The sequence below is a fragment of the Hyposmocoma kahamanoa genome, unplaced genomic scaffold (assembly GCF_003589595.1).
Source record: "Hyposmocoma kahamanoa isolate Upper Pololo Valley unplaced genomic scaffold, ASM358959v1 296, whole genome shotgun sequence".
Lineage (NCBI taxonomy): Eukaryota > Metazoa > Arthropoda > Insecta > Lepidoptera > Cosmopterigidae > Hyposmocoma > Hyposmocoma kahamanoa.
This window is the reverse complement of record NW_020653780.1, coordinates 2,396,639-2,419,992: the sequence shown is the minus strand read 5'-3', so window position 1 is coordinate 2,419,992 and position 23,354 is coordinate 2,396,639. Positions and strand designations below refer to the sequence as shown.

General features: G+C 36.1%; 1 protein-coding gene across 1 annotated transcript in view; it reads right to left on the bottom strand.

The window, feature by feature from the left end:
- The window catches only part of LOC113229274 (CUB domain-containing protein 2-like), a 148,689-nt gene that overhangs the window by 3,558 nt on the left and 121,777 nt on the right, over positions 1–23,354 (bottom strand). The window contains exons 5-11 of the mRNA XM_026462818.1: positions 21,408–21,637; positions 11,685–11,838; positions 6,447–6,506; positions 5,900–5,988; positions 4,475–4,594; positions 1,937–2,002; positions 396–582 (exon numbers count right to left, since the gene is read on the bottom strand). Of these exons, the coding sequence (XP_026318603.1) occupies positions 396–582; positions 1,937–2,002; positions 4,475–4,594; positions 5,900–5,988; positions 6,447–6,506; positions 11,685–11,838; positions 21,408–21,637 (906 nt within the window). The remainder of the gene's footprint in view (positions 1–395; positions 583–1,936; positions 2,003–4,474; positions 4,595–5,899; positions 5,989–6,446; positions 6,507–11,684; positions 11,839–21,407; positions 21,638–23,354) is intronic.

Here is a 23,354-nt window from a genome sequence, read left to right as displayed (position 1 = left end):
TGTAGATCCAAACGTTTTATCTATCTATCATACAAAATCAATCATATAAAACGAATTATTTAGGAACAAAATATCTAACTTTGCACATAATTTTTACTTGGAGATATTTCTCTTTAATTACTAGATAGAACTTGCTAAATTTTGGTTTTCAACTGAAGCCCTATAGTTATTAAATTCACATTTATCCAACATTTGAAAATTGCCCAACAGTTTAACGATACGTTGTGCCGCCCGCTGCCCCGTCAGTCGCCATAAGGCACTTGTCAACGACGGATAATCTGTGCCAAATTTTCTCGGTCAGTTTTTGTTTTATTCATATTAATTGTCTGACGCGAGGGGTGGTCCCCTCACCTCCTAAAATGTAGGCTCGCGTTGAAATACCTTAAGAAACTTACTCTATAATGTTTCCAGTTAATCTCTGCAGACTAAAGTCTTCGAAGACTAATCGGACTCGCTCCCGTCCTCTCGCTAGAAAGTCGTAGTGACATTGCGTTTTCTGTGGATATGGCGCGGGATATAGGGGAGACACCAATTTCCCGCTCTTGCTCTTATCGCTTCTGAATACTTGATGGCAGGACGACGCTGAAAATGGACGTGTCACTTTAGTGGGGAGTCATGCATAAAGTATGGAATATATTTTCTTTGTCTGTTTTTAGGTAAATAGGTCACCATTTGAATAAATGTTAGTACTTTATTTTGCATATAAATAATAGGCAATTGGTGACTCTTGGATTCGGCTTTTGTAGCGATAATTGTTTATTACAAGGAAAGCTTTTAAAACTGCTATTAATTGGTGAAACAAATAACTATAGTTATTTAGAACGCCCGTCGACTTATTGTCTCAATACAGCTTGAAGCATATGCCACGAAACAACTCAATCTTCAAACGCCTATCATAAGCTATCAAGAAACAAAAGAATATTTTATACTTATATTCGTTAGAAAAAGCTTCGTTCTCAAACGTTCACAATAATTTCCTCCCAAGCGTCTTTCAAAAGTCACTAGACTGGTGTTTAAAGTTGACCGACGATTTATATAAGACCCCTAATGCCCGCTTTCAATTTTTATAAAGTTTTATCTCCCTTTGGTACGTGCCCAATTTCGAGAAATGGAGTGATCTTTATTTAATAAACAACCTGTCCTGACCATTTTGAAAATTTGATATGGAATAGTTTATATAACATATAAATTTCATTATTGATTAGTGTCATAGAAATACAATGTGTCATGGAAATTTTATATGCTGTCTTCATATGTCTATAATATTCATAAATTTATTTAAAGGTAGTTTTTATCATGGACATCATCACCAGCTGCAATATCATCGGAACCTTTTGTTATACCCAATATAAGTACATTATTCCAATCTTCTCATCATCAACTCATTTTATACATCTCACTGCTGCGCACGGGTTTCTTCTCGGGCTAGGATTTAGGTCATAGTCCGCCACGCTGACCTAATCCTGGTTGGGGACTTCACACGTCACGATGTTTTCCTCCTCCGAAAAGCTCATGGTAAATTTGAAATTAAATTTCGCACATAAATTCCAAAAATTCAGAGGTGCGAGACCGGATTCGAACCCACAGCTTATGCTTGAAAGGCGATCGAACCATTAGGCTCAACTCACACTAACGCAGAGTCGAAGCGTCGCGACGCGTCATGTTTTTCGCCTATAGCATGTTCATCTCTATTTTCCCATTGTTAAGGTACAAATTTGTGTTATGTCGTCGCGCGTCGACGCGCGTCGCCAGTCGTTGTAGTTGAAAAATAGGATGCGACGCGACACTTCGACTTTGCGCCAGTGTGAGTTGAGCCTTAGACTACCATGGCCACAATCCAATCTACCTCAAAATAAAAAAACCAATGTAAATACAAAATGTTCCAACAAAGAGCGTCGTTCCAATAAACTTTTACGTTAATTCAAAGTTCCCTTACTTGCAGCACTCACTGCCGGTCCTAAGCCGGATATTGCCTCTGACGTCTTCTTGTTGGTTTCAGCGTCTGTGAAGAAGTAAATTTTAAACTTAATATTTTGTTATGTAGGGTTTTCACGGTTTTTTCTTTTTTACTTAAGAATATAATAAATGCAACTTAACTTCGTAACAAAACTTCAGAACGATGAACGATCCTAAAGGAAAATCAGTTTATATATTTTTTAATCATTCGTTATGGGTATAAAATGATGCATCTTTCTTTTTAATTGCCAGCTGTAGCTGCTTTAGAACTGAAGATAATTTTTGTGTATAAGTTACCTTTTTCTTATGTATGTAATACTAATGTACACGAACACATTCAAAGTATGTCAATGTCACATTTAAATTCTAAGCATAAAGAAATACAACTTCAATCGAATTATACAAAAACATATTCAAGACATTGAATTTCCATCCATATATACGATTATGAATTTGATTGTATTGTACTTACAATATTACACAAAGCTAATTTAGATACTAACGCGTAACTTGTGGTTACGCGTTCAAGTCTTTTACATTGCAAAAATAGACTACACCGACACTGACAGGTGATTACAGCGTTATGGTTTCGTTTTTTTTTTTCAATTAAATTACTTTAATTTGATTATTCACCACTTTCACACACCGCTTTCTTTATGTAAAAATTGATGCATTTCATTATAAATCATCTACCAAAAGCACGTTTTATAGTGACAAATAACACTATTAGATATTATACTTTCCTGCTGAGATTTATATTACACTATTGACACTGAAATTCCTTTTTAGGAAATCTAGAATACATAACAAACAACTTATCATCCAAAATTATATTTCAAAAGACGATTTTCAGACTTAACATTCACGGAGGGCACATGGATCATGTTTTACTTTAAAAATATAATACTTTCATTCAAAGGTATTTAACAAAAGGGACCACAATTATTATAATCTACTAAATCTTTAATACATGCAGAGACACCTAAATGAAAATTTAATATAATGTTAGAGGTGTTTAATTTCGACAAACTGCCGCGTTTGGCACCGCCTGCCTGGGGTCGACCAGCAATAACCGCATTTTATGAGAACCTATGACAAAATTGGCTCCGTTTCACTTGTTTCTGAATTCATAAATTTTATAAATTACATTGTTACAGAGGCATTATCTTGTTCAGAAATTTTTAAAGTAATCCACTTTTGTTTTCAAGGCGAATTTCTAACTACATAATTGTATATTTTTAATTGAAAAAAAAACCGACTTCAAAAGTTTTCATTATCGGCTTTTTTCGATTTCCATGGGATCCCGTCATCAGGTCTTCTTGGATGCTTCTTGGCGACAGTGGGAATGCTACGGACTCCTTTGTACATTTTGTATTTTCTTTTCTGATTCACCGTCACCATGACGACGGTGATTTGTTGATATTACATGTATTAAGTCAAGTGAAAAGTCGACTTTTATTTGCGGAAAGTAATTAGTAATTTGAAAACGAATTGGAACAGCATCAGGGACCACCTCAAGAGTATACCCTTTCGAACAAAAAAGTAATTTTCAAAATCGGTGCACAATTGATGGAGATATTAGTGAATACACGGACATGCCTACAAAATTTGAAGGTTTCCTTCGATTTTATGGGATCCCCTCATCAGATTCAGACTTGGCAACAATGAGACCACCATGAGAGTGGACTCTTTCAAACAAAAAATAATTATCGAAATCGGTCCAAAATTGACGGAGATATCTGAAAACATACATGAAACACGCATACAGCCGAACGTATAACCTCCTCTTTTTTTTTAAGTCTGCTAAAATACAAGAAAGGCTCTTCCTATGTAAACACAGGAAACTAACTAGTCAGGTGCCACTGACTGGATAGTTTCTTGACAGTGACATTAATTATGTAGTTGCTGAACTTTGACAATGCCTTTGTGACCTCTACGGGCAGGTCCATCTATTTTTGCCTAACGTCGTAAGGGGCTGTTAGCTACACCTCCTAAAATAATAATGATGTGCCAGACAATCACACCAGTTACCCTTATCTCAAACTATGATATGACTGTATTAGGAATACTAGAGCATGGGAATTCACCCCGGAGCAACACTTAAACCTGAACCAATTTAGAAAATGAACCAGTTTTACAGATCTAAATTGCAAATATTTATTTCTTCAAACAAATCATCGTTTCGGGCTCTTTACAGGTCCCATGGTTACGGCTGATAAATATAATAATAAACATTGATTTATTTTAAAAACAAATATACGCGACTAAAATCTGAAAAATGGTTTTTAATTTCTCTCTTAATACAAATAGTTCAGTCTGATATTTCATAATGGGAATATGTCGTCGTGTTGCATTCACAATGTAAATCGTTGGGCCACTGAGATTGTCTAAAAAGAATCTCCAACACTGGTAAAATTATAATTGTCTCCTACATTCTACTCAAAATGTTGTCTAACGTCACCAGTTTATAATTTTCAAATATTTCCTACAGCTATTCTTAATGATATGCTTACTAAACCTGCACTAGAATTGTCGTCCGGCTGAAACAGGTAGCTGGCTTTGAACCCCTGACCAGGATTATCTGAATTTGCAGTAAACTGGACAAGAAGATCTGGCCCCGTTGATAGAATTTCGTAACCTGAAATTATGATACATTGTACGTTTCATTCAGTAATTGTTTAGGTCGACTGTACAGTTCCTGTATAATCCACTTATATGTAAATTAATTGTTTACACTCAATAATTCCGTTAGATTCTTCTAACTGATTAAACCTCCTAAGACCTAGCAAATTGCTATGGAAAAAACATGTGTAATGTACGTACATTATAATGTACTATATGTAATGATAATATACGTCACGCCCAAGCGAATATATCAGTTTTGTGTGAACAATGTATATTTCTAGATACCCTGTGATTTTGTGGAATACACAGCGCCAAATTTAAATGCGATATTTTCATAATTATTTTAACGCCCACTTACATTCTTGGACGTGACATTACAATTACGTAATTATAGGAACAATATTGTCAGGATCTGAATCACTCCACAAATTTTGTGCATTTTGATGTACACAGGGCCTCAGGAGGTTAAATAAGTCGACATGTCGCCTTCGCTTGCCCGCCGATGGCGATGGCCTACTCAGTGTAAACAATTGGGTCTTTTGACGACTGTAGTTGCCAAAGTGGATCGGGCCGACTTGGTGGAATCGGCGACTCGGTCACCTTCAGCAAGAGTCGCTAGACCAAAACACGAGTAGGCAGCCGCTTTCCACCTGAGGTCGGGGAATATCTATCAACCTGATGAGTTTGTTGAACGCTTCGAACGATTTGTTGTGGCTCTGTGCGTAAACTTATTATAATAAATATAATGATTGATGAAGTATAAGCAGCGCGTCGACTGTCTCCCGCCTTCCTCTGTCGAATTCGCTTGCCAAGGAGGCGGCAGTCGACTCGGTGTAAGCAGCCCGTCAACCGCGCCCCGCCTTCGCTAGCCGAATCAATTGCCAAGAAGGTCAGTTCAGTGTAAACAGCGAATCATATGCGACCCGCTTTCGTTAGCCGAATTCGCTTGCCAAGGAGGCGGCAGTTATCGGAGTAAGCAGCGCGTCAACTGCGGCCCACCTTCGTCAGACAAGTTCGCTTGCAAAAAAGCGGCAATCGACACGGTGTAAGCAGCGAGTTGTTTGCGCCCCTTTCTGCAAAGCGAAGTGGTATGCCGAAGATGGCAGTCAACCTTGTGTAACCTTGCCATAAGCGAAATGTATTTAAGTACCGGTTTAAAATAGGCACTTACACTGAATATAGATTACTTACTTTTCTGCCCATTTAAGTTTACATTCTGTTTAATATTGACTTAGTTTGAATCGTACATTTCGATATACTCTGTACCATCTTTTCTTTGAATAATATAACATACGCACATGAATATCATCTTACGTACCTACAATTTCATTGCATAGCATTGCCAATACAGGTGCTGTTGCCACTCTACCATCAAACACCTTTATAATATCAGCACGGTTTAAACAACTGAAACAAAATGTTATTTGAAAATCTTTTACAACAATTTACAACCTTCTTTACAGCAAAATTTGTTTGATAGCGAACGCAAATCACATTCGCAAAAATTTTTATGTATCATATTTCGGAAACCACTTCATAATACATATTTTTGACTTATATGGATTACTACACGGATATAAATAACACTTTGACAAAATTTCTATTCCAGTTAGATATTCCAAGGTGGTTCCCAAATCGATCCTTTTGAGAATCCAACCCGGAAGGATCAATTTGGGAATTGTATTGAATCTTGATAAACAATAACAAATTGCAAAATTGTTACATGATTTACTGTGACAAAATAAGCTAACGGCAATTCGGAAGAGCAGCTTTATATAAAAAATCATTCATAACAAACAGGACCATTGATTTTGAAAGAGTTTCAAATAGAACATTATTAAAAGTTGGATATTATTAAAAGTTACCTTACATCCCCTTTCTGTAAGAACGATTCTTCAAAAACTAACTTTATCCGCTCGTTTTGTCTGCAAAAAAAAATATGAGAAATATTTGTTCAAACTGCTTCATTCATAGAATGGTAACGCATATTTATACAAAATCAAATGTATGTGTAGATACAAGTTATTTCGTAATTAATAAAATAAAAGCAATATACATACATTGCACTATTACCATTAACACAGTATAACATCAGAATGGTTTGACGCTTTATGTCAACTATCAGCTGGCATTTGTATTTTGCTAAGTTATTTACAACTTACAAAACAAATAAATAATTTTAAATTCATATAAGATTTTTAGTTCGCCATAGAGAGAAATAAATAAATATAAATATTACACAACATCTATATTCAACAACAATATTACACAACATCATTACTATTATTTTTTATTATTATCTAAGGCAGCATAATGGTTTGACCTACCACCTCTCAAGTAGAGGGTATGGGTTCAATACCGAGTTCGCACCTCTGAGTAACTTAAAGTTTACAATGAGCTTTGCGGTAAAAGAAAACATTGTTATGAAACCTGCACGTCGAAAAAGGTTTACAACCCTTGGAAAACGTGTGAAGTTCCTAACCCGAATTGAGTCAGCGTGGCGAACTATAGCCTAAACCCTCGCCTGAGAGAAAACCCATGCGGGACGCATAAATGGGTTATGGTGATGAACAAGATCGCATACGTTGCTCCGATTCCAAAGTAAGTAACTAAAGCATTAGTGTTATGGAAATAGGAAACGACGGTACGACAAACATCCAGACCTGATGAAAACCGGTGTGCAAGCTACTCGACCACTGAGGTCGTCAAGAATGTTTTGCAAAAGTTGTACGTTATAAATCACTATCTGAAATATGTTGAACCTTTTTGATATATTTAGTATAACTATGTAAATTATGGACGTATCTATTACGGAAAATATTTCAATTTACACAATAGAATATGATTATCGCAAATCGCAAATACAAGTAAACCTTCCGCAGTGTATTTAAGATTGCATTCCGCATGGAACTTCGTAGCTTTTAACGAAAAACCCACTTTACGTTGCTTGTTCAATAAAAATAGATGATTGAAACAAAGATATTTTTCCGAGTATATTTTACTTTCAGCACACTTGAAAATTCACTCTCAATTTTATTTCTATTTAGTATTTTACACGACATCTACTGTTTCGAAGTAAAAAGATTCAACAAAGGTACAATTAAAGGTGTCACAATTAATAAAAAGAGAGTATTGATTTCTCTTTTCTTTTGTATTACTATTAACCCGAATAATGTTTTAATGCAGGTGTGTTCATGTATACTAATGCCTAATTCATTTTTTTATCTAGATAATCGTGTAATTACATGGTAATTACTAAAAAAACATTACGATCTGTAACTATTAGCATAAAATAAGTATGGTAACTCTATAGGAATGTATTATCGCAGCTTGTATGCGTGCGCGATCGCCACGCGCCGCGTGCCGTGTACGGACGCACACATTCGCATAGTACGGGGGAGTAGCTATTTTATGGCGAAGAAGCGTATTTAATAATGTCTCTATTATTTTTTGTAACAGTAATCGTGTGGCGGCTATAAAAGTGCAGATAGCTGATAGATCATTCTTGTCATTTACGGTCTATATGCCTACTGATGACACTGGCTTGGTAGACAACTTGATTGAATTTCTAGAGTGCTTAGGTGAATTACAAGCTATAGTGGAGGAGAGTAGTGTCGACTCTGTGTTCATACTAGGTGACTTTAACGCGAACATGTGTAAAAGATTTGGTGAGGAGCTCCGTAAATTTTGCGTGGATCAGAAATTATGCTGTGTGGATCTGGACCATCTGGGTGAAGATACGTACACATTTTAAAGTGATATTGATGGGTCTAGAAGCTGCATCGACCATTGTGTAGTATCGGAAACTGCGCGAAGTTCAGTTATAGACGTAAGTGTAAAATATGAAGTATCGTGGTCACACCACTATCCCTTAATACTAAAATGTAATCTTAATATTCTTAGGCCTAAAATTGCAAATAATATAAGTCCGAAAACTAAAATTATATGGGGTGAAAGGGATATGAAACAAATAGAATTACATACTAATTTTTATTTTAGCCATTTAAGGAAAATTAACTTTCCTAACGAATTTAATAACAGGAAGGAAACTATGTGTAACAATGTACAACACAGAATTATACTAGATGAAATGTATGGAAAAAATATAGATATTTTATCAAGTGGTGCGATACATAGCAATTATGATAAAAATAAAATAAAATGTAATAAGAAACCGAGAATAATCGGATGGAATAAATATGTGGCAGTTTATCACAGGGAGGCTCGACTTTGTTTTTTAGAGTGGGTTAACTGCGGCAAACCTAGATACGGACCTGTTTTCAAAAGAATGAATGATTCTAGAAGGATATTTAAAGTAAAGCTTAAATGGTGCCAAAAACCGAGAACCAAATACATATGGACATATTAGCATCTCTCCATTCTGGTAAAAAATTCTCAGATTTTTGGAAAGAGACTAAAAAATTAAGCCCAAAGTCGAATCTCCCTGTTGGTGTTGAGGGTGTGAGCGAGCCGGTCCGGATAGCGGAGTTGTTTAAAAATCATTTTGAGATAGAGTCATCTCTGCGGGTTGCTGTAGGTCAGTCCCTCACTGGCAAGGCCAATGAACAACTACAACAAGTACGTTTCTCAGCGAAAGAAGTTGCAACCGTCACCGAGGGCTGGTCATGATTCGCTCAGTGTGAAATACTTAAAGTATGGCAGCGTACACTTGCCTAGAGTACTCGCCTTGTTCTTCACATTGTGCGTTAGACACTCTTACTTGCCCCAGGACCTGATGAAAACTCTGGTAGTGCCTATTGTGACGAACAGGACGGGTGACATTTCTTGTATCGGTAACTATAGGCCTACATCTTTGGCTACGATAATAGGTAAGGTACTGGACAGTCTGCTTAACAAGCAATTAAGAAATCACATGAAGTCAAATGATGCCCAATTTGGGTTTAGACCAGGTCTATCAACAAAAGCTGTTATTCTTAGCCTCAAGCACACTGTCCAGTATTGTACCTTCAGAAAGACACCAATCTATGCTTGTTTCCTCGACCTGTCCATAGCTTTCGATCTTGTACCGTATGACAGGTTGTGGAAAAAGTTGCAGGAGGAGACCAGTCTTCCGAGCGAAGTAACAGGCCTGTTTAAATACTGGTACAATAACCAGGACAACTACGTTAGATGGGCAGGCTCGTTATCGTGCATGTATAGATTGGAGTGTGGTGTGAGACAAGGTGGATTAAGCTCTCCTAGTCTATTCAACCTGTATATGAATCGATTAATTGATGAGCTTAGCAATACCAAGGTCGGATGCTCGATAGATGGAATTTCGGTGAACAACATCAGTTATGCAGATGACATGGTGTTGCTGAGCCCTTTAATTAGCGCTCTTCGTAGATTAATAAGTATATGTACTAAATATGCAGAAACTCATGGATTACGGTACAATGCGACTAAGAGCGAACTAATGGTTTTTAAAGCGGGTAACAAAACCTGGAATAATGTACCACATGTTATACTAGGTGGCACTCCACTTAAAAGAGTCACTGAATTTAAATATCTGGTGCACTGGGTCTCCGAATCTTTAAAAGACGATTTATTACACCGGTTAGAAAGGGAGCGTAGGGCGCTGACAGTAAAAGGCAACATGTTAGCCCGTGGGTTCGCGAGGTGTAGTGATAATGTAAAGATTGACCTATTCAAGGCATATTGCTAGTTTTTTTATACTTGCAGCCTCTGGGGTCAACTATACCTTAAAATCTCTTAGCGCCTACTAATTTTGTACAAACAAAAGGATGTTGTTGAAGCTGCCACGATTTAGCAGTGCATCGGGAATTCGCCATAGTTAAGGTCGATGGTTTTGCAGCTATCATGCGAAAAAGAGCGGCTTCCCTGGTGCATAGAATTCGTGGCAGCGACAACAGCCTCCTGAGTATAATTGCAAACAGGGTTCAGGGTTCTTTTTACGAGCACTGGTCCCGGTTGCATATTAGTTTTAGAAAAACATATTATTTATAGTACTATCTCTATTTATAAGAGCTTTGTTACTAACCTCTATGGATGAACATTCCGAAAAAAAGAAATTTGAATTTTAATTTGAATTTGATAATCTCGCAATGGACTCACGTTACATAGCGTCCGTCGTCTCACGCGGCTTTGAATATTATGCGAATGTGTGCATCCACACGACACGCGGCGGACACGCCCACATGCAATCACAGTTTGTATGGAGTTACCATACTTGTCTTATTGTAATATGCTAGTAGTTCAAATTGAAGTGGCACATACGAATGAAAAATAAAAGTCGATTCGCTAATAAAGGTTTCAAAACAACTAGATCTTTTGAAACAACACAAAATTGTGTTAAAAGTAACAACCATCGAGTTTGCAATACGTCGTATATCGATTACGTAATAAAAATTTTTTATTCCAACCGTTATAATTTTCGCCGTATCGAGAGTAAAATTTCTTCCAAAATGCCAAATTCAACTCCTAATTTTCCTTCGGTGTTAACCTTGTCCCATCCCGGTGTATTATCATAATGTTAAAAAAGTTTGAGTCATCCACTATGCAAATCGAATGAGTGATCATCACAGTAATCTCCTTTACCGATATGGGTTTCAGCTGAAAATATATAGGCACTTACGTACCTACTTAGGGCAGAGGTTTGGGGACCAGTAATGGTATCAGTATAAGTATAAAATCACAAATATGAAATATCCTGTACGTCATTTTAACGAACATGATGAACGAATTTTGAGAAACTACGAACATGTCTCCTCTCTAATACTCCAATACAAACTGACGAGATTAAACGTATTTGTGAGCAAACAGTAGTATTTCATTATTTTAACGTCTCCGTATTATTTCAGTCAAAGTAAAGCTATGCGACTGGTTACTAGAACACAGTTCATCTCCGCATCCCTTTTGGTAGATGACGGGCTTATCTAAATACCGCCTCCTAAGACACAACCTCGTTTAAAAGCCAGGGGTTGTCAAAATGAGTTACCCTCTCTGTTTTGTTACGAAATCATTTAAAAAGCTAATTTGATTTTGCTCCGTAATGTTTGTAAATAAAGGAGTTTTTTGTATTATTAACCAAAGAATGTTTCAGGGTATTGCCTTTACGCACGTCGATCAACAAACAAACTTACCGAGCCGTGAAATGGTAAGTACACCTCACATTGCTGGGATAGCTAGATGGATATCTTGGACTATATAGTCGACCGTGAGCAGGTCGATTTGGTTGTGAGCTAAAGATATAGTCACATGTCTCTGCAACTTGTACTCCGTCTGTTTCGAAGTTTCCTGAAAATAAAAAATAAGCTGAAGAACAAATTTTCAATTAATAACAGAGAGTAAAAAAGATTTAAGAATTAAATTTCCTGTCAGAAGACGCAAGTATTTTGGAAAAGAAACATGTTTAAAATAAAGCCTGTTTTTATGATACGTTAGGGCAGAGCACCGTCACCCGCTCCAGGTTACGCGATAAGTGCCTACCGCTGAGTGCACCGACGTCGGCGCAAGCGCTCAGAGAGTGTCGCACGCACATCTGAATGGTCACATGCCAGGATTCGTAAAAATAAATCGTTGCAAAGTCGAAATCGCGTCATTATTGTTGGATAGTTATAGAAGTAGGGATACTCACCATATGACGTGCAGGTTTCATCACGATGTTTACCTTATATTAATATATTTACTAATAGTTAGCGATAGGTATTACTACTAAACTTTCACAAATGTATATAATCTTTAAAAAGCTATAGGTACATGCTTCCTAGGGATTCGAACAATCAACCTCTAAATTGAGTGGCAACCGTTCTCCCATCGATTTACGCATTATATTTATAATGCACTATGTATATCATAATAATTATCTAATACTAAATAAATAAGTTTAGTAAGTTTAAATTTAGTAGTAGTAGAGCTCCTTGTGAAAGAGTTCGTTCAGGGTAATATGGCGGCAGAAATAGGTAAGGCGGCAGCGCCTTACCTATTTCTGCCGCCAAGCAGTAATGTCAGCATTACTGTGCTGTGATTTTGAAGAGTAAGGGTGCTGGTGAAATTACAAGCGTATGGGACTTGTCAACTTATGTCTCAGGGTTACGGGCGCAGTAACAGTACCCCTAAAATCTTTGCAATTTAAAGCTCTGAGTGGCACTGCAACTGTCATGGACAGGCGTGTAGCTTGTCATCGGGCGACATGTTCGTCCCGTCACTTGATATTATAAAAAAAATTGTAATTTCAAAGTCTGACAAGTCTTTCGTTTACATTACAACCCTAGCGCATTCGGTTCCGCCCGACTGCACATGGCGGGCAACATATTTTCACCTCTCCGAGCGCCTGTTTAGGTTCCTTTTTCCTCGTAGTGAGTGCCTGATGTCATTAGTCAGATTTAGTATGCTATTATAACGTAGATATTTTGGATTTTGTATGAGGGTGATGTATCTGCCACGTAGGAACTATTAAATAATCTGTGATCTAGGTCACAAATATTAAGTCTTAAATATTTACCTTTCGCTTTATTTCTAAACACCTTTTTTTTACTTTTAACGCACACACTCAACATAGCACCGCACTAGGGAAACCCTGTCTCGCGGGTGCCATACACACACATAGACAACCACAAATTACACCCAAACTCACGAGAAAAATAAATGTAGGCCATACAAATATTTCTCCCGGCCCGGGAATCGAACCTGGGACCTCCGTGTGGCAGTCCGGCATGGTAACCGTTCGGCCACAGAGGCAGTTAAGACAGTAATTTGAATCTCTCTATGTGCTTGTTGTAGATTCTTCTTTTTGGCTTTAATGATTTTTTTTTGCCGTAGTACTGTGAAAAACCTATATCTCTCATACAGAGTGTTACGGCAAAAATAACCTGTTTTTCATAGATAACTTAAAAACCATTAAAACCAAAAACAAAGATCTGCAACAAGCACGTAGAGAAATTCGTAAGGTCTGCTAACTCATGCCGTAGCTCAGCACCGTATCATATTATTACCTACTTTGTACGATATATACTTGATATTAAGTTCATTTTGCAATGTACAATTTCGTTACAAAAATTGGCTTTCATCAGATGACCGTTTCATAATGATTAGATGTAGATCGTACGTTTTGCATTTTAAAGGTCTGTAAATATGTACATAATAATAATAGAGGTAGCTCTCTTTGATGCCTAGTAAATAGTTTCTTAGTAAAAATTATCAGATTTCATAATCTACAATAAATAACTTTTTGATGTTTTAAATCAGCGCCTTACATTAACACTTATGGTGGAATAAGAGACTATACAAAAATTGCGAATAGATTATATTTTCTTTCACTGTCTTGTTAAGAACTAAATACGTAGGTACGTTTGAGTAAATACACTTGACCGTTGATACCTAAACCGTTTTACTATAGGTTTGCCGAAAAAGTCTCTGGTACGAATCCAACCGAATCCAAGAAATTTTTCTCTGTATTTGTTTGATCTTTGTAGAATAATAACAACAAACCAGTGGAGTATTTTCACGAAAAAATATGAATATTGTGGTACTAAAAACATTATGATATTTAATAAGATAAATACAGTAACTTGAAACTGAATAACTAAAAAGTACGTGGAGAAAATTTCAATTTCGCGAGAAATTCTTTTGAAGGTTTCCTCCAAAAGACCAATATAGATGAGCCCAAAATTATGGACGTGATTTCATTTCGCGGAATTTCAGAACATAACGGCATTCGACAAATGTTGAATAATGTATTAGCAACTTGATTGAACATCTCGACAGAGTGACATGATAAAAAATTTAAGAGGTGTGAAATCATAATTACGTACAAGAAGACTACAAAACTGAGAAAGGCTTAACCAGTTCACGGATAGTGCTTAAAAACGTCACTACTTGTATTTGTGCCGTAGTGCTTATATTGATTATTTAAATAAGTTCTATATAGAGCATTGAGTTTTGCCAATATGCTGTTATGTTAATGATGGCATACAATACCTTTTTCTACGAGTAAATAAAATAATGAAACACGACCAATATTTAATGTATATTTTGTTAACAATCCATGACAACAAAATCCACGAAAACCAAACAAACACTATAAAACAAAAATCAAAGAGATAGAATAGACCAAGTGTCGCTTATATTTTTACTAATAATTTTTTTAGAAGGGCCGGGTTGCAAGACCTTTAGGCTAACCGTTTTTTAAAACTCATTACAGTTCTGTATACAGAACTATAATACTCATTATAGATCTGTGTACAGAACTATAATGAAATTTTGCTTGTTATAAAGTCTGCAGTAATGTTCTAAATTATGCCCAAGGTTTTTTTTTACATCGAACTAGGATTTTTTAAGTGAAGAGCAAGCAAAAACTTTTTATGCTCGAAAAATATGAATGTACATTTCGCATAAACTTGAAGTATAAAAAAAACTAAGTATTTCCAATTTAACTTTATTTTACTAAGTTTATTTTGTGAATTTATAATCTGCAGTACTTTACAATTTGATGATTTATTTCATATCTAATACATTGTAGCTGCATGCATTTATGCCTTTTATAACATTTTAGTTCGAGTTGTATTATCTGTGGAAGAATAGCTAGCAATCTGTTAAAAAAATTCATCATTTGCAAAATCCATAAATATTCCGTTGTGAAGAAGTATTATTGATACAAGAACTAAATTATCGCTGTATTTATTATTGCAGCGGTATAAAATTTCCTTTCGTTTCTTATAACAAAAAACCTATGACGATAGGCAGAAAATGGAAAATTTGTTAAAATTAAATATAATAAAATTTAACGATCATATGAAACACCACATACGTGCGACTATCACTTTTGAACTCCAAAGTTAGCAAAGGCATTTTTCAACGATTTTGCGCGAGATAATTGATATGCACAAGCGAAAATGGCAGACTGTGCTCAAGTTTACACATGTACCACGGCCACTTCTATTGTATTTATTGAGCTGTAGTTTAAAATTTTCTATTAATAAATAAGTTTCATAACATTTAAACAAGTTTTTAAAAATGCTTCAAAGTTGCATTTCAGGTATAGTTCAAGTATAGCACAAGTTTATTATTACTACCTTCTAACTAAAGACGCTTGTCATTTTGCTTGTTTAAGATAACAGTTCTACGTAGCTTAACTACTCTAGTTTATTCACTGGTTTAGCTTGCTGTGTACATAAACAACATATTTAATAACATATTCGCTCCTTGTCGTACTATCAGTTCATTCCGCCGAACCACAACTCATCTTCCAGGGACGTTCTCTCTACGACGCAGGTCATTTTGAGATTGGAAATAATCAATTAACTACCACAATTTAAAACTTAGAGAATCACATGGACGCTTCTACGCACAGGTCACAAAACAGAGAGGCATCCATATAAATAGAAGTTCAGTGTTGAATCGACAGCATTTTTTTAAATTACGTACATCGAAACTGACACTGGCCTAAACCTAGTGACCGCCATTGCAGAAAATTAAATAACAATAATAAGTTGGCCAACTTACGACATTCACTTAATGCCAATGTTTTTTAACCGACTCCAAAAAAAGGAGGAGATCTCAAAGCGACGGTGTTTTTTTTGCATGTGTGTTAACTGAACATTGTGAACCAATTTTGATGATTCTTTCTTCTATTAATCTACTACTAATCTTAAATCTTTTTATTGGAAAGAGGGTACCTCAGTAATAGTTCCATTTAAAATTGAAGAAAATATTCCACATCTTAGGGTGGCAAACTAGGGGATGAATCCGGTTTCGCGCACTTTCCGGTAACCAATTTCAATACAACTTAGCAAATAGATTTTTTTTTATAATATCAAGCGACGGAACGAACAAGTCGTGCGCCTGGTGGTAAGCTACACGCCTGTGTCCATAACTGTAGGTACAAAATGAATGATGTACAAAAATTGTATAAATATAATTTAAAAAATCTAATATTTTATTAATTTTGTGTTGCTAGGGAATTTAACCCCCGACCAATTGCTACTTGATTTCTGCACATACAGGACCCATCGTTTACGTTTTGAAAGAATACAGCGTTTTGGCATTATTACCGGAGGCGGCAGGTCATTGTAGCACTTACTCGCTGCGAGTCGGAAACTGCCCCTGAATAGAGTTAAGCGAAGAATATATTATCTTTTTCTTAACCGTAAGAAGGAACATGACAAGCGCAAACACCGAGTATCCTAACGTGTAAAACTTGTAGCTAATTAAGGCAAAGAAAGCCATAAGGAGGGTCAAAGTAAATGGTCATCTATTTCTTTTTATACATGACAGGCAGTGGACCTACCACTCCACCTGATGTTAAAGGTAAAGTGCAATCCAAGGAACTTAATGCAGTGTTGATGCAATCACCTGGTTTGCCTACAAGAAGCCTCTTCGCGCCTCATTTAAAGGACCCAATATCATAACAACGAGGGAATACATGCACTGGAAGGCAGTTCCATTCGTCAACTGTGCGACAAATAAAGGTGTCATCAAACCTTTTAGTTCGCGATGGAATATGGCAAGTTGTAAAACGGTAACTAAGGAGGTCAGGGTCCCAAATCCACTAATTTTAAATCATCTCAGATGTGTGTCGGTATACTATGCCATTGACACTAGTCAATGGCAGGGCTTGGTACGTTTGGTATTCTGCTAAAAGTTAAGGCCGGGGCCGCACTGGTACGGTGACAGCGACGCAGCGGCGACGCGAAAAAAATTTTATAATATATATATATATTTTAAATATATTCTATAATTTTATAATATTATAGATTTTATATATAATAATAATATTATTTTATAACCTAAGAACTTTGTTTTATATCAAGTGGCGAGACAAACAAGCCGTGCGCCTGATGACAAGCTACACGTCTGTCCATAACAATTGCAGCGCCACTCAGAGCTTTAAATCGCAAAGATCTAACGGATACTACCACTGCGCCCGTCACCCTGAAACATAAGTTGACATGTGCCTGTAATTACACCAAAACTGTACTAACTGCCATTGCAAGTAGATTTTATCAGAATAGCAAATATTATCATAAAATTAACAGAATTGTGCCCCAGCACGCGTGCTTAGGAGCAAAAAAGGTGTGTGATAAGGTTGAATATTTTTCAATATCACTAGACAATACGTGCATCAAAAACTCTATTGCCAATTGCGGAAGTGCACGAAAGGAGCCACCCCGAACCACATACTGTTCTTTTCCTGTACTTCTGGCGCATTCTGGACAACAATCTGCGAGTACCTTACGCCGATTGGCAAACCCTTTCACCGATGGCAAGCATTGTAGCGCATGCCATCGTCATACGTTAAGAAGAAGATAATCGCATTATTAAAATTACTGTTAGATGGTAATGAAAAAAACTTGTTTGGTAACTTTTACCGAATAATAAAAATAAATGTTCTGGGAGTTCTTAACGTAGATAGCGCGGTATCTTGTGTTTGATGATTACCTCCGCGCACATCAGTGCGTGCACAAACTAGTAGAAAAAATCCCTTAGAAAATCCTTACAATGAGGTCTTCAGTTTTCGTGGCTACGTTGGAGTGAAATTATTCTTTTGGATTTAAAATTACCGTTTTTTTTTTCAAACAAACCAACTTTACGGGCTCTCGACAGATTGCATTATCATGGCTGACTGGCCTGAGTCGATTATAGATCCTAAAAAAATTTCTTATTTCCAATATAATATATAACATCGTAATCAATATTATATAAAGGATTAAGGTCCGGAGCAATTCACTGGTAGACGTGCGCACAGCAAAAACTATAACTCCTAAAAACATCAAAACTTGAAGGTATGTTACTTTTATTAAAAACCGATTTTCCAAAATTCAACCCCTATGAGGGAGAAAAAAGGTAAAAATATTTATATGAAAATCGCATACTTTGAACTTACAAGATGAAATTATTTGTAACTGAAAGAACTATGAAGTTAGATAACGTTATCTGTTTAATTTAGTACTCAAATTTCAATACAGGCCAATTATGGTGAATGAAGACCTGCTTTTCTGCATTTGGCAATGGTAGATGTTGGTTATATTTATTTTCATAAACGAGACCAGTTTCAGAGAACAGTTTTTCACTATAAACCCTTGTCAACTTTGTTAAATTTTAAGTACTACTTGGTATTGCCAGACGACCAAATGAAATGATTGCAATCACGACCGATTTTAACTGTCTTCAAATACAATGTGTAGGTGTCTATAATAATGAAACGTGTACATAAGTGGATTACTTTTTTTTTTTGCAAGTCTGGTATCAAGGCTCAGAATTAGTTAGATAACAAACAAACTATAATGTAATCAAATTGAAAGAAAATAATACGGGCGTAGCAAGAGTATCAAGTATACAACTAGAAATTTTAATATAGCCAAAGAATGGTGTAATTGGAAATGAAACAATTTTTCCGGATTTAAATCGCGAATATTTGTTTTTTCAAACAAACCAACGTTTCGTTTTCTAAGTTTACAGGTACCTGTAAAGGGCCCGAATCGGTTGTACACGATTTAAATCCGGAAAAATACTTTCATTTCCTATGTGTAACAATCGTGAAAACCTAAGGACTTAATGGTGTAATTGCTTTTTTCCTTCTCCACCGCGAGAAATTAGCATTCGGCACAATAAACAAACAGCACTGACATTAAAATATTGAGAAATTTGCGATTTGTTTTCACTGTTAACATTTTTCTGTTATGTGTTTGTTTGCGTTATCGAATAAATTAATCATTTTTATAAAAACCAAGTGACCATAACAAATCAAAGCGTTAATGTGAAAGTGGAATCACTCACTAATCAATCAATCACGGCGATGCGCGCTGTAAACCGGTCGCGACATGTTTACGGCAGTCGGTCAGATATCCGGCCTAAGTGTTCGCCGGATATCCGGTAATCACTACCCATTTCGTATCTAGTATTTTTAAATGGGACAATATGGAAAAATCTGAAACCACAGATACAAGGAAACTGTCTTAAAAACCATTAAGTCTTTTTTTTGTGATAACAATTTTGGATGTATAATTTTTTGAAAAGAAATTGAGTCTATTACCATTTAAAAAATATTGTCAATTTTATTTTTAATTCAAGCTCCATTTTGTATGAAGAATATTTTATGAAATTTCACCACCTTCGGCAGTCCCGATTTTTTCAGCCCCTTACAATGAAATGATCCCTTCGTGAAAGTGAGTCGACTAACACTAAAAAAATTTTGATGAATTTTATTTCTTTTTATGGACAACTCAGGCTTGACAAAAAAAAATTACTGTACTAAAATTGTTTTCATAAAAAAAAGACCTAACGGTTTCTAAGACTGTTTCCTTGTATCTTCTATGGTTTTGGGTCTGTCCACACTGTCCCATTTTAAAAAACTCTGTATATACATATATGTGCTGTATATATATACACAGGCGCGAGACGCCTACAAAATCATAACAATTGTTTTATTTTCAAGTCGAGGACGTTCAGATTACATTCCAGTTACTTCAACCACGCCTCTCATTGAATGAAAAAGGTCGAAGTTTTTTATGTGAACTTGATATCGACTAAAATATCAAATTCCTATAAATAACGTTAAGTCGAGTGAAGGTTGAAATGAGGAAATGTTTAAAAATACGGGCTCCAATTTGTTTGTAGTCATTGACGTGGGGTCCAATATTATCTACAATTTATGTATTTTTTATTGACTTGTTAAGTATGGATAACGCACGGAAACTGCTGTGTTGCAATCACCCAATTATTGCGATACACGTTCCGCTACATCAGCGCCCCGTGCTGCAACTGGTCCATCACGTTGTGCTGTGATGGAGCCTCGTGCCGAAAGTCGCAATAATTGGGTGATTGCAACACAGCGGTTTCCGTGAGTTATCCATACTTAACAGACTTGCATTCGTCTCGCCATATTTAAGAAATTAATAATATAAATAATACTAAATCATCTAAAATACATCAAAAATATTCTGTTCAATATTCTGACTAATTGTAAAGTTTTGCAAAATTATCTTTAAATCGTATGCACCGCTCGTGGGCAGTGACCCCAATGGGGCCCGTGCGCTTTTGAACGATACGTAATCTTTCTCGATCACTTAATCACCTATTTTTTATTTATTATGATTACGTATTTTTATAATTTATTAATTATTTACAATAATTAGGGAAGTCGACTGAAAATTTTTTTTTTTATAATTTAGATTTGGTACTTACCAATTTTAGGTTACCTACTAGTGTCCATCATCACTGGATATGCAAAAATTTGCACGTTGTCAAGAGTTTCGTTTCAACTTTCTGAGCGCTAGTTTGAAAGCTGACTTAGTTGACTTCACAAGTTTGAAAGCGGAGACGGTTTTTGCGCAGAATTGTTCAACACTCGTAATCTTCTCCGTGTAAACTAAACGTTTCACAGCGCCCCATAAGTAATAATCACGCTTGCACTTGTCGTTCATAATGAGAAGAAGCACTTGATCGTAACACAGTTCTTGTGAACAGAAAAATCTCTTATTTACACAACAAACCACGCGCGCATTTCACGATAGACTAGATAGAATTGATTGTGGCGATCTCAAGCGGCTATCCCAGTGCGTGAGCGAGCGCACTGATTCAGGATGCATGCGCTGATGTTTGAAGAGTTGTATAAGAGAAAGAACAACACTGGCGGCTACTTGGTCGGTCCGCTTTTTGGTAGCACAGGGCCGTGCAAAAGTTATTGATCTTTGGATCAGGTGATTGCGAATCGGTGCTTAGCGCAATGAAATAAAAAAATAATAATTTTGGAATTGTTTTTGCGATTTTTTTTGTGATTTAAGTTCAATTTCGGATATAGAATAATCTCTATAAATATGGCGAGAATGCAAATCAAAACATTGTACAATTAATGGCATCATACTTACGTCTATCAATAAATCTATAAGTTCCAATGAATCCCGTAGCATTGGTCTCCTTGTCTCCTGTGTGCAACTCCAGTACCAATAATGGTCCATGAGAATAAAGAGCTGGTGGAGCGTCCATTCTACTTCCACATAGAGCTCTTGACCAGGCTGAATATTCATTGACGCCAGGAGGTCCAGGACCGTGGGTTCCACCTTCGGAGTAGACCTTGAGAAAGTCTCCTTGGGTGCAACTGGAAAAAACAACGCTGTTACTACTTTGTTATTATGTAATGACGCTGAGGTATGGAATATGTTACAGGAGTTTAACGAATTATTGTTTTGTTTTAACGTACACACTTATATCCGCGCACTAGAAAACCCTGTATCGCGGGTGCCATGGATACACACATATACTAGTACACATTACACCCAACCTCACGAGAGAAATAAATGTAGGCCATACAAATATTTTTCCCGGCCTGAGAATCGAACCCGAGACCTCTGTGTGGCAGACCAGCATGGTAACCGTTCGGCCGTGCTGTAGATTATTGTCACATTGAGGAAAGATTTTTTATATTTTATTGGTCTATAAGTGTTCAGTATATGATTGGTATGATTTAAAAGGAATGATAACAACAAGTAGCGTAAATTATAGCGTAAGTGAAAACAAAATTTATAAAAGCAAATTTCAAATAGTTTCAGAATTGTTTCTACTGAAATATTCACAAGTCCCTTCAAGTCCCTTAGATTTTAACTTTATTCAATTTAATAACCATTTACAAAGGTCTTCAAACCTTTTGAAGACCTTTGTAAATGTCTTTTTTCAACGAATCAAGTCAAATCTAATCAGACAAAGATGAATGTGAGTAAATTTCAAAAATGAAAATGTAACTAGACAAAGATTAATGTGAATAAATATCAAAAATGGAAATAAAGTTTTATATATTTATTTGAATTGTGGTGTTCCAATTTATGACAGGCCATAACAGAATAATAGCTAGGGCTATGTTATTAGTATAGTCCTTAGATGCTGAGTCATGAAACTTTTTGAAATGCTTTTGTTAAATTTTAATTTGATTTTTTATTTAAATGTTTGAAATTTATTCATTTTGCATGTCAAATAAAGCCAATTTTATTTATTTATTTATTTCACTCAAAAGTACAAATTTCAAAATATTCTTATTTTCTATAAATTTTTAACAGTACTTAGTAAATTGTATTTTATTCATTTATTTGCACTGTAAAGTTTACAATTAATAGAACATAACAATGTACATAAACAGTATATACATAATTTTGACGCATTGTTCTGTCGTCATGTAACACAATCTAAAAATTAGTATTTACAATCATGTAAGTGTCATAACAAATTTCTGGGGCACATATCTATACGTATTTTAATAGCAGTAGAGCTCCCAATGAAAGAGTTCATTCAAGGAAGTACTGCCACCTTACCTATTTCTGCCGCCAAGCAGTTTCTTTTTCTTTCTTATCGTTGCGATGGCATACACTGTAATGCTTGCCATCGTGGTGAAAGAATTCACCAATCGGCGTAGGGTACTCGTCAATTGTTGCCCAGGATGCGCTAGACGTAAAGGAAAGGAAGTGTACCTCATGCAAGGAAGCTCCTTTGGTGCAACCCAAAGCCAAACAGTAATGAGAGCATTACTGCATTCCGGTTTTGAATGGTAAGGGCGCTAGTGAAATTACAGACACATAGGACTTGTCAAATTATGTCTCGGGGTGACGGACGCAATGGCAGTGCCCGTTTTGGTAATACAGGAACGGCTTTATAGCTTGTGGAACCAAAGGGACCCTCTAAGTTCAGGTTCTTATCCCGGATCAGCCAGTGTACAGGGTTGTCACAGACCGTTTTCACTGTCTATATCCGTTTCTCAAGAGTACTACTGCCTCGGGTGGGCCGCCTCGGATGGAAATACAGTACGCTCCCTATTTTCTAGATATGTA